The sequence below is a fragment of the Cololabis saira genome, chromosome 19 (assembly GCF_033807715.1).
Source record: "Cololabis saira isolate AMF1-May2022 chromosome 19, fColSai1.1, whole genome shotgun sequence".
NCBI lineage: Eukaryota > Metazoa > Chordata > Actinopteri > Beloniformes > Belonidae > Cololabis > Cololabis saira.
Window position 1 is genome coordinate 34,876,221 of NC_084605.1, and position 15,574 is coordinate 34,891,794.

Here is a 15,574-nt window from a genome sequence, read left to right on the forward strand (position 1 = left end):
GCCGCGTACCCTACGCCGTACCCTACGCCGTACCCTACGGCGTAGCCGTGGCAACAGAGCCTGCACGGCACCGCAGCGCACCGCCACCCGCACCGCCACCCTCACCGGCGCTCTCCGCCCTCGCCGGGATGCAGACCCCTCGTTTCTCGTTTTCTGTGCCATTCTTCAGCAAACGTGACTCGAGTGTGTGAAGTTTTCCGTCAAGATTTTCGACGTGACAAGTGCGCGCATGGGACGGAGGGGGGCGTGGGCGGGACTTAAAATTAAGGCATCTGATTGGTTCTTTCCCCCCCTGCCAATCCTCTGGTCCTCTGACCAATCCGTGCCATTCGGTGCGCAAAAAACAGATTGGTCAGAGTTTTTACAGGATTAAAGCTGTCAGAGAGGTCGGATTTTTTCTTTCCTTTTTCTGAACACATTATTCACTGGCTACTCTCAGGATGGAAGGACCATTTCACCCAGTATAACAATAAATGTTTTTGAATATGATTACAGACTATACCTTTAAAACCATATTGACTGTATATTTTAAATATTTGATCATCTTAAAGTTAATGTCTGTGGCCTCACATAATTCGTTGGCTACCTTTCTTTCCCCTTAAGCAAATAACATAGTAGTTTTAGTGCTGAAACTTTACTCAAATAGCATACAGGAGTTAAAATGTCTTGAAAAAAAGAAAATCCATAATATGACACAAGAAGTGTGGTCTCTCTGGGAAGTCTCACGACCTGTGTTGAATTGTCAGTGCTACAACTCGTTTTGAAATATTATAATATTATTTGTCAGTCAGATGGAGCTTTGATCATCCAAGAAGCATAATTAGTGTCAGTGTTAGTGTTAGCAGAGCTGCAGTTGTCTTAACATTTTAAATGAGCTTTTGGATTTGGCATATATAAACCATGTGCTGTTCATTTGATATGCTGTAAGCAGGATTTTTGTCAATGATTTAAATGAGGTGCACTGCTTCATTTGTTTTTTTTTCTTTTTTTAAGCAGCAATGAACAATTCTTTTATCCTCCCGAAGAGGTCAAAGTGCTACTTGAGAAAAGAAAAGAATTCAAATTGCTTTCAAACCATTGAGTAAGCCAGCGATAGTGTTTCCTGGGCTTATGCGCTGTCCATGCAGCATTTGGTATTTCTCTGAATATGATTCTGTCCAAAAAGCAGCAGTGCATGATGGGTAACCAATCAGGCTCTCTCAGGACTTTCCCTATACATAGTGAGGCTCTTTTTGATGTGTGCTGCAGTAAACACAGCCGGTTCTCTCCCAACCACAGTCTCCTGAGGGGTGAGGCTCAGCACAAGAACACTAATGAGCACATTAGAAGGGAGCCATAGAAGGAAACTGCTACAGTTGTAAATGGAATTGTCTATTCTGTTGTCTGTGGCAAGGATGCTCCGTCTACAATGACTACGTTTACATGCAGTCAAAATTCGGGTTATGGCCAATATTCCGGTTACTTAAACATTCAGAATATTCCGTTTACATGCGTGAGCAAACAGGGTTCTGTTACGGGGTGAGGTTTTGGACCCAAATGCAGCACACGGAGCACACGGTGGTACTTTATTACCCTCAACAGGGACGAAGAGCAGGCAGGAATGCAAGACAAGGACCAGGCAGCAATCGGTGTCAGGTTCGGAAGACAAGGTCAGGCAACGGAGAGCAGGGGACAAGGCAGGGTCCAGAAACAGGCAGGGTCGGCAACGGGAAGTCAAAACAGGGAATGCTGGAAGGTCTTGCACCTACAGACATAGAGTGCGTCCGAAAAGCCATACTAAAAAGTATATACTAAAAAGTATACTTAAATTCGGCACACTTTTGAGTAAATATCAGTAGTGTGCATTCATTCGGACGTACTATTAAGAGCCACACGGCAGTTCCTGCCGTAGGGAGGGGGGGGGGGGTTGTTACCATGGTAACCTGTCACAGTAGCAGCACCGCTCCGCTATTTCCCGTTTATTCTGGTCGAAACAAGATTACATTATATAATATTATATACGAATATTATAATATTAATATTATATAATATTATACTTATGACATATACGTATCACTTAGCAACCAAACGCCGCTGCATTGCATTGTGGGAAGTTTCTGCTCGGCTAGTGTCCATCAATCCACACTAAAAAAATTCTCCAGAATGAGTATGGATAGTACATACTATTGAGTACGTACTAATGTTTCGGACGCACTAAAAAATCTCACATACTCATTTTGCATACTCATTAGGGTGGAAGTATGTGATTTTGGACGCAGCGATAGAGTGACGATCTGGCAGTGAGAGTGCAGGAGTGAGGAGATTTTATGCTGTCCTGATTGCTGAGGAGCTGCAGCTGGGAGAGCAGGTGAAAGGAGTGAGTGACGAGGTGGGCGTGGCTAACGAGGTGGGCGTGGCTGGCAGATGGAGTGAGCAGGAGAGAGTGGAGTGGAAAACCACTGAAGGCTGGAGGACACACCATGACAGGTTATCCCTGTATACATGGTAATTAATCATTTGGGATATCTCCTCAAACCAGCGACACGTGGAGAACGTCACAACGCAATTCCTGTCATTTCCGCTTCTTCTTCCTGTATCCAAATTCAAAACAAATGCTGCTTTGCGCAACTTTTCGCTCACTTTCTTGTAAATCTCGCTATCCCGGTACTTTTTACCGTCTACAAATGCCAAAATGTTCATATCATTCATTACATTTATAAAATGATTAGTCTCCTCCTCACTCCAAAAGCGTGGTGTGGTGTTGCGTTTCTCCGTGTTTATAAGAACTTCCTGGACTCAAAAGACCAGGATTCCTTGCGAAAAGAGCATGCGCAGAAAACAAATTCATGTTCCGTTTGATGGGGATATTCCGTTTGGCGTTTACATGACCGAATATTTGGGTTTTAAAAGGAGTAATCCAGGGCTCATATTTGGGTTTTTAAAAACCCGAATATGAGCAAATTCCCTTTATTCAAAGGGGTTATTGGTGTTTACATGGCTGTGCAAAACCGGGTTATTGCTCAGACTGTCAAAAAGAATTATGTGGAGACATTTTTTTTTAACACTAAAAATCTAATTTGGGTCGGCAGTGTGAACATTGCCTGAGTGCATCAGACAATTGGCATGCTTAGGCTAGCAATAACAGTCCATCATGCTTGAAAAATTGTTCTTTTTTTAATTATATTCAATGGGGGGACCTGAAGTCCTCATTCTTTATGTTGAAAACAGCTTTATGGAATTGTATCCTTTTAAAAAGCATCAGCAGTCAGCACTAAGCCTCATACATGCTGCTCTGTGCAGCATCATATCTGACGCTAGACACTGCCCTACTTTTTGTGAACTTTGATTGACTTGAATGTATTTATGTCGAACATGTAATAATGGAGTGTGTCCTCTTTTTACTTCATGAAAGCATGATGCCTCGCAGTATTTTTGCAGTTTTCTGTGATAATTGTCCTTAAATATGAGCATGTTTAGCTACATGTCAGTTTGGTTTCAGGACGACATAAATCCTCTATATATATATATTTTTTTTTTATTTATTTATTTTTTTTTCTTTATATATATATATATATATATATTTTTTTTTTTTTTTTGTTATATTTTAACTTGTGGGTTTCTTTTTACTTTTGTGGTAGATTCGTTGAATCCATTGTGTGGCAATAAGCATATATTAAAATACAAGACATCTAAACAAAATGTGAAAAATCTTCTGAAAAAACAAAGATGTGAAACTTAGAGCAGATTATTGAATGAAAATAATTCAATAGGAGTCTCTGTGAAAATGTACAGTCCCATCCTTGGTATTCCTCTCAGATAACTCTGTTCTCTCAAGCATCATCTGAATCCGTGATCCCCAGCCAGTAGATTCCTTGAAAGTTACTGAGGGAATCAACAGGCCCGATTGCTTTTGTGCAGCAGGGAGAGTGGAAGACGTGAAAATGATTTCAAAGAGCCCAGGATGAATCACACTCCCACTGCAGCTGCCATTTATTAGCACGTTTTCCACAGATTTTTACAGCTACCTAATACTCTACATTCAGTTTCATAAAGTTTGCTTGAGGCTGGCTTTTTGAGGGGTTTTATTTTGGAAACGGTTTCAGTAAAAGTGTTGATAAATGAACTCAATAGTGATGCATGTGTTTTTCATAATTAATCCTGACACTACATCTTAATAAAATCTCAAAGCAAGGGACGCATCATTTTTCAGCTGCTACTTCTGTAATGAAGATGAAGATTAATTTTAAAAGTGTGATATGCCATAACTGAGGGTTTCCTGCATGAAATAATAGTTTAAAAAACAGCTTTATCTGATTTGACTGCTTGACGTTTTTTTCTGATTTATATTAAGTCAAGACATGATGAACAAAATGGACGTATACGTAATCACTTTTCTCCTTTGATACAATCAATAAACGATTTAATTATCGCAATAAAATGCCACATTTCTGGTAGGAGAATATTTAAAGATTGCAGCATTTTCACATAACTCCAGTTTGACAGGTACTCATTCAAAAGTGCCTGAGTTGTGCTTGTTATGCTGCAGATTTTTTACCATTTCTTGCCTGTCAGAGTGATGAAATGAAAACCCATAACAAATTGACAGCCTGTATTGCTCAAGGGCAAACATATCTGAAGATGACTTGATGCAGCAACAGTGCTAAGACAGTGGGGGGAATCCTCTGAGGTGTATGCAGATTTTTTATTCATTTATTTATTTCATTTTTGAAAGTCAACCGGCCCCGGCTGTTTGTCTGTTTGCAGTCCTTTCAAGAAAAGCAGAGTTTTGTTTTTTTAAAGATTGACGGGTGAGAGGTTTACTGATGGAGCCTGCTGATATTCGAACATTTACCGTCACGGATTTTATAGGTTAAATGAGTTGATGGAGGTTTGTTTACCTGCAGTCATTAAAACGGTAAAATGATCGAGGGCCGGCTCGATCCGTAATATTCATTTATTGACAAGCACACAACATCTAACAAACCGCTTAAGAAAAGCGAAGAAAAGTAATCACGGCGACACATTAACTGCCACTCAGAACATTCCACGTTACTGTCGCAACGTTAGTTCCGCCATATATGGCAAAAACCACACAAAATTGAGGACAATGTGATGGGTCTGTGTTTGGACCTGATGCCGCATGAGTGCGTGCGCCCTCGAGCACCGACTGACTCCACAACTTGGTTGTATCATTAACAGCCTGTTATTTCTAGTAGTCTCCCACCCCAGTCCCCTGTCTGCCTTCACTGCCAGCAGTGAACAAAATAGAGCCGTCCCTGTGGTGCAGAACACAACTCTGAAAGAACACAAGAGCACAAGAAATCACCATGTCAGAAGACTCAACTAAACAGAAAGCACTTTACACGGCATTTCACAAAGTGCAGCAAAGCAGCACAAAGGAACCTTTGAAGTGTTTAGCTCAGAAAGTCCCCCTATAGGTGTGTTGGTGAAGTAGCTACTTTTGTCTCTTGCTTGCTCAATCTCCTGTTTTCTCTTCCATCATTATTTTTCTCCAGTCTTCTAGTTTCCTCTTCCATGATGTCCACTGCAGCTCTGTGAGCTCGGTCCGTCTTTGCTGATGTCAAAGTGATGCGCAGCTGTCAAAAAACAGGGAGACAGGGGTTTCAAGTTACTTAACAGTATTCTTGCTGGTAGTAGGCAGGGCCGGCCCAAGCCTCCATGGGGCCCTAAGCAAAATGTGATTTTGGGGCCCTCTATTACTGCCAATAATACTGATTATTGATCATTCACACACCCACTATAAACTTATTTCATGTTCTTCCCTGTCATTACAAATACACTTGTAAAACTAGATGTAAGAACTTTTTGTTGTAGTTAGATTGTAATCCACAGTGATTAAGACCATGGAAGCAGAACAACAGATTAACAAACTTGCAGAAAAATATTTCAATTAATATTTATCAAAGTCAGCAACTGCCCCTACTGGCCACACAGAGAAGCAACAGATAAAAGGTGAAAGAGCCGCACAGTTGCAGCAGTGATGTTTCCATCATCCTATTGTCAGCCTGGCATGTTTTTACCCATTTATGGTTTTTAATCTGAAATGGGAGCAAATTCAGCTACAAGAGCGGCCTGGGGTTGATTTACACTTAATATTTAAAGTGATAGAGTACTAAGTGTGATACTGAGTGTCATCTACAGTGTAGGCCTACTAAAAGAAACAAAATAATCAAATAGATCATGTATAAACTAAATTATAATAAATATATATAATAAATATATATAATAAGATAAATTGGTTTTAAATAAACTGCAACAGCAATGTGCAACTATAATTTGAAGTGGAACAACAACAGTGCAACAACAAAGTACTACAATAGCTATGATTAAAATCACTCAATTTAGATAAACAGTACCTCGTCAATATGTTTTCCATATAAGAATAAATTCAAATGTACAAAAACAGACAAATATTAAATAGAATAAACAAATAAAATCAAACAAATACTTAAATAATAATGTAAATGAACAGAGGTACCAGAAACAAGGTAACGGAAATTGTTTAAAAATCAAATATTAAGTTAAATAATTAGTTCTGAAAACTATGTGAAAATGTGCAAAAGCTTTGGTAAAATTAGGGAGAAAAAAATCTAAATAAATTACTGTAATACAAACCTTTTGACTTTTTTTATTTGTGCTCAATACTCCACCCTCTCCTTAGAAGCGACATGGTGGGCCTTCAACCTACTCCTAGATGTGAAGTGCCGTGCTCAATGCTGAATGAACACATGACAAGTGGACAAGCTCTGGAGCCGAGAGGCAGCAGTCAATATGCCAGCAGTATCTACTCTAGTCTGTTAACATACACTGTAATATTGTTTATGTACGGTAATGATATTAATAATTCTGTTTTTGTACAATAACATACTCACTCACACATAAAAAAATTATTTAATTTTTAATTTTTATTTTTACTCTTGGGGGCCCCCTAGTGGTCACGGGGCCCTAAGCAGCCGCTTAGTCCACTTATGCCTTGGGCCGGCTCTGGTAGTGGGATGGGAGACTGCAAGAGCTAGACAGCCCTTCCTGAAATGAAAAAGAGGGTCGAACTTTAAAAGTCCACAAATATGTCTTGTCTGTGATGCAAGTCGGTCCGATATAAATTACCCAAGGGGCTTACATAATACATACATAATCTACTTTCCCTCTTGTCAGGTAGTCCGTTTCTCCTAGGCTTTATCGCTGACCCAACATGGCGAAGGTTGTCGCTGGATGTTGGGTCTCTTGTTTTCCTCGCATACCTGGGGTTGCTGTTGCTTTCTGAATGGAAACTTCAGTGGACTTTGAAGGCAGTGACAGTTATTGCGAGGGACGTTCGCACCACAGGGAGGCTGTGTTCTAATTTCTATTAATAAAAGCTACATCTTGGAATAGGTAACCTTTTGAACACTTCACTATGGGAATTTGTAGTGTTAATAATACAACATGTAAATGTGTTGAGTGAGTGAAAGCCATACTTTTAAACTCACTGCACGCTGGGAGATGATAAATTAAAAATGTGCAACAGATAGAAGCGCTGAGCATCTCACCTATTTACACCTTTATTAGGGGCCGAGCACTTACAGTGCGAAGGCCCTATTGTATCTGTAGGAGATGTTCTAGTTGTTTTTCTCGTTTTTATTTTTATTTTTCAGACAAAAGGAGGGCCTTTTTGCCCCGCTAAACGTGCCCCAAAAGTCACCAAATTTTGCACGCAAGCCAGGCCTGGCGAAAAATGTGATATTTAATGGTTTGCATTAATGGGCGTGGCCTAATGGCTCAACAGCGCCCCCTGGAAAACTTCGTACCTCAAGCCCCACAATACGGTTTGACATACATGCACGAAAATCAGCACACCTGTATCATGGCGCAACTTAAAGAAAAGTCTCTTGGCACCATGGCCGAAACCGAACAGGAAGTCGGCCATTTTAAATTATCTGTGTAATTTTGGCGCAATTTATGCCACTTCTTCGGCCGTTAATACGGCCCGAACCGTAACGTGCACCCAGGTGTGTTATACATCAAAATGTGCGTCTCCATCCTGCAACAAAGTGCATTACTTTTCTCAGTCAAAAGCGTTACCGTGGCAACGCTAGACACCAAAAAGCGCGCCCCCGCCTTCGTCTGAGACAAAGACTCGTGGGTGGTGTCATCGGATTCGGTTTTGACTCCTTCACCTTAATTGGTGCAAATTAGCCCTGCCCCTTCTTCTGATTCGTCGATATTTGATAGTTCCTATTTTCTGCCATATTTTTTGAATGGTTTGACATAAAGACTCGTGGGTGGTGTCATAGGACTTAGTTTTGAGTCCTTGATCTTTATGGGTGAAAATTGCACACGTGAGGGCCCGTTCATCGCTGCTTGTAGTTGTATCCATTATTCCAGTTATTTTACACCAAAAGAGCTTCTATTTTAGTCAATAAAATACCAACAATAAACTATATGCTCCAAAGTTTTTACCCCATTACAGAAGAGTCTCGGTTGGCCTCGGGAGCAATACATATCTCTTTTTGTGTTCTCTCTGATCTCTCATCATCTCCTGGGTCTTACATCAAGACCCCCAGATTTATCGATCAATAGCCATAAACAAAACATAGGTTGAGCTGACACCGAGGCACAACAAACGGATTCTTATAGATTCCCCCCCCCTCCCTTGGTGGAGTTGGTCACTAAAACTTCGGCTGGCGAAGGCCACCAACCTGCAATAGTGCAGCGCAAAGCCTATCAAGCTCCGCAGACGGGGAAGATTCACACACAGCGAACGACAGTTCGCAGAATGCAGCTCGTGAATGAAAGTGCATTCAGAAAGGTGTGTTTGGGTGCACGATATAAATGGATCAAAGGAGAATCGTGTGTAATCCAATTGTGCTGGCATCATATTGGGTATAATACCAGTCAATCCCATTTTCAGTGCTTAACTACATGATGAAGTAAGAGCGCTCCTACGGGATCATTCCTGTATAACTCTACTCATGTACTGTGTGTGTTTGCTTGTGTGTACTTGTGTTTCGGCGATTTTGATTCATTCGTCAAGATCAGTGTGTGGAGTCGCACACGCCGCACACAATATTTATGTTGCTGTGATAACTTGGCTGACAGCTGTGCATATTTCACTGGGTGGAGAACCCTGCATTGCAGTGCTTGTACATGGCAGCCATGCTCTTTATGTGAGAGCCGCTCAGGGTCAGACAAGAAGAAGAGAATTAAAAAGTGCTTCACGTGGCCCATTGCTCTCTGCTCTGCCTTCTGCCTCTGTGCTGTTCCTATTTTTAATTTTGTTCTTCTCTCAACTGTGTTCACTGAAGCAGCAACCGGGAATTTCACTGTAGAGATGTAGTTAAAGATTGCAGTTGTAGCGGACAGCAAACACAGAAATCAATCTATATGACTATATATTATAACGACTGATACTAAAGCATTTTATTGCAAACAAACAAGAACACTAGAGGAAATATGGAGGAAAAATCACTTCAAAGAGCTCATTTTGACAGTTCTTAATTGATAAATTCATCCCTAGTTGCTATAATATGTGCTGCTGTTTTAAAATAATGAGTAGAATAACATTTTGATTCCTTCTATCCAAAACTGACTACAATTTTCTTTTTTCTGTCTCTAGCATTGGCCCCAACACTTCCTAGTGTTCGCTCCGAGGTCTTTAAGCCATGTGTGGAGGACAAAGACCTGGCCTTTTGTCTGAATGAAGGAGAATGTTCCATTATCCAGACTGTGGCTGGGGTTCACAGACACTGCAGGTAAGTGTAATGTGTGATTGTGTTTTTTTGAAATCTACTTTGTTCCCTTTCTGTGCATTCTCATTTTTTCTCCTTGCCCTCCAACCACAAACCTTGGGGCTTTTTTATTATTTCCATGTTCTTAAAGTAGCACGAGAAATTGTTGCTACAAATGCAGCTCAAGTTGAAGGCTAAATCGCACACAGCCTCTGATTTGTACGACTAAAAAGGGGAAACTGAAAACAAGTACCTCCATACAGATTCAAGTAAAGCTACACGAGGGGCAAACGTGATGTAATCTCTGACTTCACTTTCTTCTGACAAAAGCTCAATTAATAATAGCAATTTCAAGAGATGCCTTTCTACTGCTGTCTTTAAAGAGGTCATATCACACATTTATCTGCAGCGTACTTTAATGGAAGGTGTAAAGAAGTCGCTCATCCAAGATGTTTCTTTGATCCAACTTAAAAGAAATAGATTTTACTTTTTATTCACCTTGGAGAGTCTCTCAATTTCAAGCTGCCCAAGTGAACAAATGGCACCAGTAAATAGATCCTTGGTGGATTCTTTTGACTAATCTTATAGCATGGAATGTAAAATCTTAAATGCTGCCAATTAGAGTTAAACGTGTTGGGAAAACATCTGAAACTGCTGGCATATTTAACATCTACGACAAATGCATTAGCAAGCCTATTTTGCACTAAATGTCTTCATAAATGACTGGGAACAGAGGATGGGATTTATTTCAGAGTGAGGAGGATGGATAAATAAATGAGCAATAAGAAATTAGTCTTTGCTTTGAGTACGCAACTTGTGAAAGTTTAGGCACCCCCCCCAAAAGAAAAAAAAACCCTATAAACTCTTAATATCGCAGACCTTGATTAGCTTGCTGTGGCCGTCTGTGCTCACAGCCATAGAAAAAAAAGCTGAAAATGTATATTTATGTACTTTATAAAAACTTTGATTCCTTAAACTCTCCCTCAACAATCAGCTTCCATTGGCTACCCCTCTGATAATATTTGATGCTTTCAAAGCAGGAAAAGGCTATCAGGAGATTGCAAAGTGTTTTTCAGTAGCTGCTTCCTCACTTTGTAATTGAATCATGAAATGGCAGTTAGCAGGAATGGTGGAGGTCAAATAGATGTCTAGAAAACCACGAGAGCTTTCTAAAAAGGACTGCATGTTCAATTTAGTTTCAGAAGAATTTTCTAAATGAACATCTAAACCAGGCCAAAAAGAAAGTTCTGTGGACCATCAAAGTTAAACTTATTGGCTGCTGGTGTTGGACAGAGCACCTAACTAACTGATCTATTTTAATATAAATCGGTTTCAATTTTATACTCTGTTTTTCTGTATGACTCTGTCACAATGGTCTCGACGCTGTGGATAAAAATACATAAATAGATGAAAAAATAATAACAAAAACAAACTAGCCATTAAACAAATTCGGGCACATTGACAACCGTGTTTATTAATGTATCGTCCATGTCGGATAGATAAACTCCAGCAAAAAGAAAAATGGACTCAGTTAAATAATTGCACTTTCTGGGCAGGGTGAAAAATGTGGGGATTAAAGAAAGGAACAAAGGCTTCCATCAAAGTTTAAAGATCTTACCAAGAATCTAATGAGGTACAAGCTGAAGGTTTTTCTGTGGCCCTGACAGCCCTCAGCCTAATTGTAATTGGACATCTATTAGTATCTATGTATAAGCCCCAATATACATTTGAAAGATTCTCAGAAAAAGCATTTACAGGTTGTGATACTTGCCATAGGGAATCTTACTGAGCTCTAGGACTACTTAGAAAGGAGGAAGGGAAGTCTTGCTTAAAATATTAAAGAAATATGTCAACTTTAATTTTATGCTTCTTAGAATTCAGGTCATTTTTTACTCACATAACTAATCATGCTGACAGACATATTTTAGCAAGGCCACTTAAATGCCGGTTGTATTCATTAAAAAAGAAAGAACAGGAGCGAAATCTTCTGGTGGTTTAAATTGTCGCCCTTATAGCCAAAGACACCTAAAATAAATGCAAATGCAGATGTGAATGCATTACATATATATGTTTGGCAGTTCTCTGGACTTCCAACTTTTGTTTTCGTAGTTAAAATCAGTTCCCACATGTCTGCTTGTTCTTAAACCCTAATGCGCCATCCACTTCGTTCCTGAAATCACACTGATACATCACTTTCAAAATGCATGATGAGACATTTTCTCTGAGGGAAGGGTTGTAGTAAAATGCTGTTCAATTAAAAACGAGCACATTAGCACACCTTCCTAGAAATATGACCCTTAATGCTTCCATTAAAATAGAAGACAGGCAGCTGGTAGTGCAGCCGTCTCACAGCTAGAGGGGCTAGGACTAGGCTTGGGCGGTATTACGCTAATACCGTATACTGTCGGTGTCTGAAAATAGCAGCGGTATCATTTTCAATACCGTCATGAAAAAATGCAATGGACTTATATAAGAGATAACAATTAAATATCAAATAAAAGTCATTTAATGCCTAAAATTGATTCTATGTCGATTTAACGCGGAACCATAAATCAGGCTTTACGGTAATGTGAAGTGCGCCTGCTAAATCCTGTCGGCGCCGACATGATCTTTATTGATTTGTGCACGACTGTTGTATTTGCACTTTTTTTATAAGCTGCATTTGTTGTTAATAAAAGTTGTTAATATTAAGCATGTTATGTTGTTATTGTTCAGTAATAGTGTTTGGTATTCAGTTTCTGAACGGTGAAGGCTCAAGCCAACAGTTTGGTAATACCACTTGAGGCTTACGTCATCATTTTTAATTAGTCACGGTAATACCGGGGTAAAACGTGGAGGAAGTTTGACAGTATCAAAATTTGGATACCGCCCAAGCCTACCCAGGACTGACTTAGGTAGGAGCACTGGGGGGGAAAAAAAAACAAAAACTTATGCAAAATTACACGCAAGCTTATTTGGGAACGGATGTTGAGTGAAAACTGTCAAGAAATTTCCTTTGATTTAAAACAGCGAAACAATGTATTCATCATAGACAATTAAATGGGTAATTTTAATATCTAGCTTCAAAACAGATAAGGAAAGTTGTATTTTATTTCATATTATGAAAACAAGGACTGGGATTTCAAAAAATATTACCTGTGAGACAGAAACACTGAATTCTGGGCTATAATTAGCTACAGCTGAATGATCGAATATGGGTCACAGGAGAGATTTTCTGGCCTTATCTACAAAGTCTGTCTGCCAGTTTCTCTTAAGGTGAGTACATTTTATGTAAAAAGAATAAAAAGTGGGGGGAAAAAAATACATTTGAGAATACTTCTGAAAGAGCTCTTTCCTTTGGCTGATGGAAGCTGTGGATCTGAAAAATGTGATTGTTCAAGTCATCAATGTGAATCTTGTTTGTTGTCACTAAATGAATACTGAGTGTGGCATTGAAAGTTTTAATTGAAAAGATAATAACAAAAAGGTAAAGAGTTGCTGGGTCACGTGGTGCATGTTGCTAAAACAAACCATTTACTTGAGTTCTATAATTCAACACTTAAAATTGCAGAATTGGATTTACACCCTGTAATAAATTAGTGAACTGATATTTGTCTTCAAATCTTCTAGAAAACACAAACATCCATTCGTATTTTGACTGTTCTCTGGTGCACAAGCTCCTGTGAAAAATAGTCAGCAGTTTACATTAAATATTCACCATTTTCAGCAAACAAACTCACACAAGATTGATTTGTGTACACTTGGTTTATAAGCTTGTTTGCAAAATGTCTGCCCGCATTTTGATTTTCGGATACACTGAAAAATCTAAACAGCAAGTTGAAAGCGGCGTATCTGTAGAAATGCTGCTGCACTTTTGTACAATCCATTATGTCTTGCTTGTTTCCCATCTCAGATATATCGGCTTGAAAATAAATTCACTGCAGCTTGGCTCACTTTAGGTTCAGCTCATAACAAAGTCATTTCAGGGCACTGTACACAGAAATCGTTCAAAATGTACAAGTTAAATATAATCCACTTAAGTTTAAATGATGTTCCAATTCAGTCCAATTTTGTTTTAATTGATTGATAATCCAAGTCATTCCAATTAATTTCAGTTGAGGCCAAAATTTGAAATTTTATTTAGTTTCATGTGCCAATTCATGAAAAAACCACCCTAAATAATGAACCCAACAGATCACATCTAATTTTCACTTTGATACAATCCCACATCCTGAAGTGCTATATTTATTTCTGCTTGGAAAGAAATTCAGATATTTAACCCTTGCAAGGCACTAAGGCTCGGGCGAAGGCCCTCAATTCCTCAGAGGGCATGGCTATCCTTCAGCGGCTTGTGAGGGTTAAGAGAATTCAATAGACAACATTTGACTGGCAATCATTTGCTGTATGTTGCTAGTATTGAGCAATCATCCCTGTAATTGTGGATCAGTGCCGTGATCTGAGAACCACTCACCTCTCCGGCCCTGTTCTAAAGAACAGAAAGCAAAAAAGATTAATATTTTTGTTTTATTTTCCAACATAAGACAAATAAATGTGTCTTCATCTTCAGGAAGGACCTGGATCTTTGGATGAGAGCACATTGTTTTTGTCTGGAAATCATGTAATTTTGTTATGAACTCCCTCCCACCTCCCTCCTGCCCACCGCTCATGTTTGCCAATGTTAATAAGGCTCCCAAAATAAACATGCAAATTTGAGCTTAAGGCCTACTTTTTCATCAGTGCCATGTCTTTTGAACAGTAAGTATTAAAGATTTCAAAGGCCTTATAGCATGTTGACGTCAACGTCTTAATTTTATCTACAGAAAGATTTACATTATTTGATTTCTAACAAAATAAGGCGTATCACACCTAACTATATTTGCCGTCAGTGCTGACTTTTCATGTGGGCGATATCAGCAACCACGTTCAGAACTTTGGGAATCTACAATGCTGCACCACCGTAGCAAGACAGATTAATATCAGCAAAGTGATAAAAGATAAAATCATCGAGACAAAAGGTCGTTATCAATTTTACAATATTGCATTTATTTCTTCCCTGTTAATAACCATCCCACAGTCACAGAAACTACAGTCCTGTTCCTATTGATATAGTTCATTTCTAGCTTCACGTCTACTTGATTCAAATAAATCTAAAGTAAAATAAATCTAAAGTAAAGACACTTGACATTTGAAAAAAGAAGCATATTTTAGGTGCCAGCAATCATATAATTATGAAATGTGCATTGAAATGGTGTCAATGCAGATTTATATGCCATCATGAGGGCATGATTTTAAATATTTATAAGGTGATTTGAGTTGAGCTTGACATGTTCACCAATTACACGAACGCAAAAACCATATATTGCATGAAATCTTTTATTTAAGTGCAGAATGAGTACATTTTTAAAAGACATGTGGTGGTGGTAGAGCTGGCTGTCAAACTCAGTCACGCCACCTGACTTCCTGTTCATGTATGTCAGGGTCACAGCACTCAGCAGTTGTCTAAGCATGGTGAATCTATAAAACCAGCAACAAGGACCTAACACTATAGGCTGGTATTTTTACCCAGAGTGCTTTGTGACAATGGGGAACCAGAAGGGTTCTTTATTGATATATATTCTTTATACTTATTTGTGCTGTTGCAAAACAAGAAATCTTTGAAGCAAAGGCATGTTAGACCTTTGTGGTCGGAGTTCAGTTATACAGGGAAGATATACCTCATAGCCAAGCGGGGAGGAAGAAAACAACCACAAAATGTTAGTAAATCACCAGCCCCAGCTGAGCAACATCCTCTCAGTTTGCAATTATTCCTTAAAGGGTCAATACACCACAATCGTTATACAGCTGCAAACAGCTATTGTCTGTGTGGAGATATAACAATGCAATTAAGT

The 15,574-nt window shown here is 39.2% G+C and overlaps 1 protein-coding gene across 1 annotated transcript in view; it reads left to right on the plus strand.

Annotated features, from left to right (window-relative positions):
• Nucleotides 1-15,574, plus strand: part of nrg3b (neuregulin 3b) — a 305,656-nt gene that overhangs the window by 141,971 nt on the left and 148,111 nt on the right. The window contains exon 2 of the mRNA XM_061707728.1: nt 9,596-9,731. Within this exon, the coding sequence (XP_061563712.1) occupies nt 9,596-9,731 (136 nt within the window). The remainder of the gene's footprint in view (nt 1-9,595; nt 9,732-15,574) is intronic.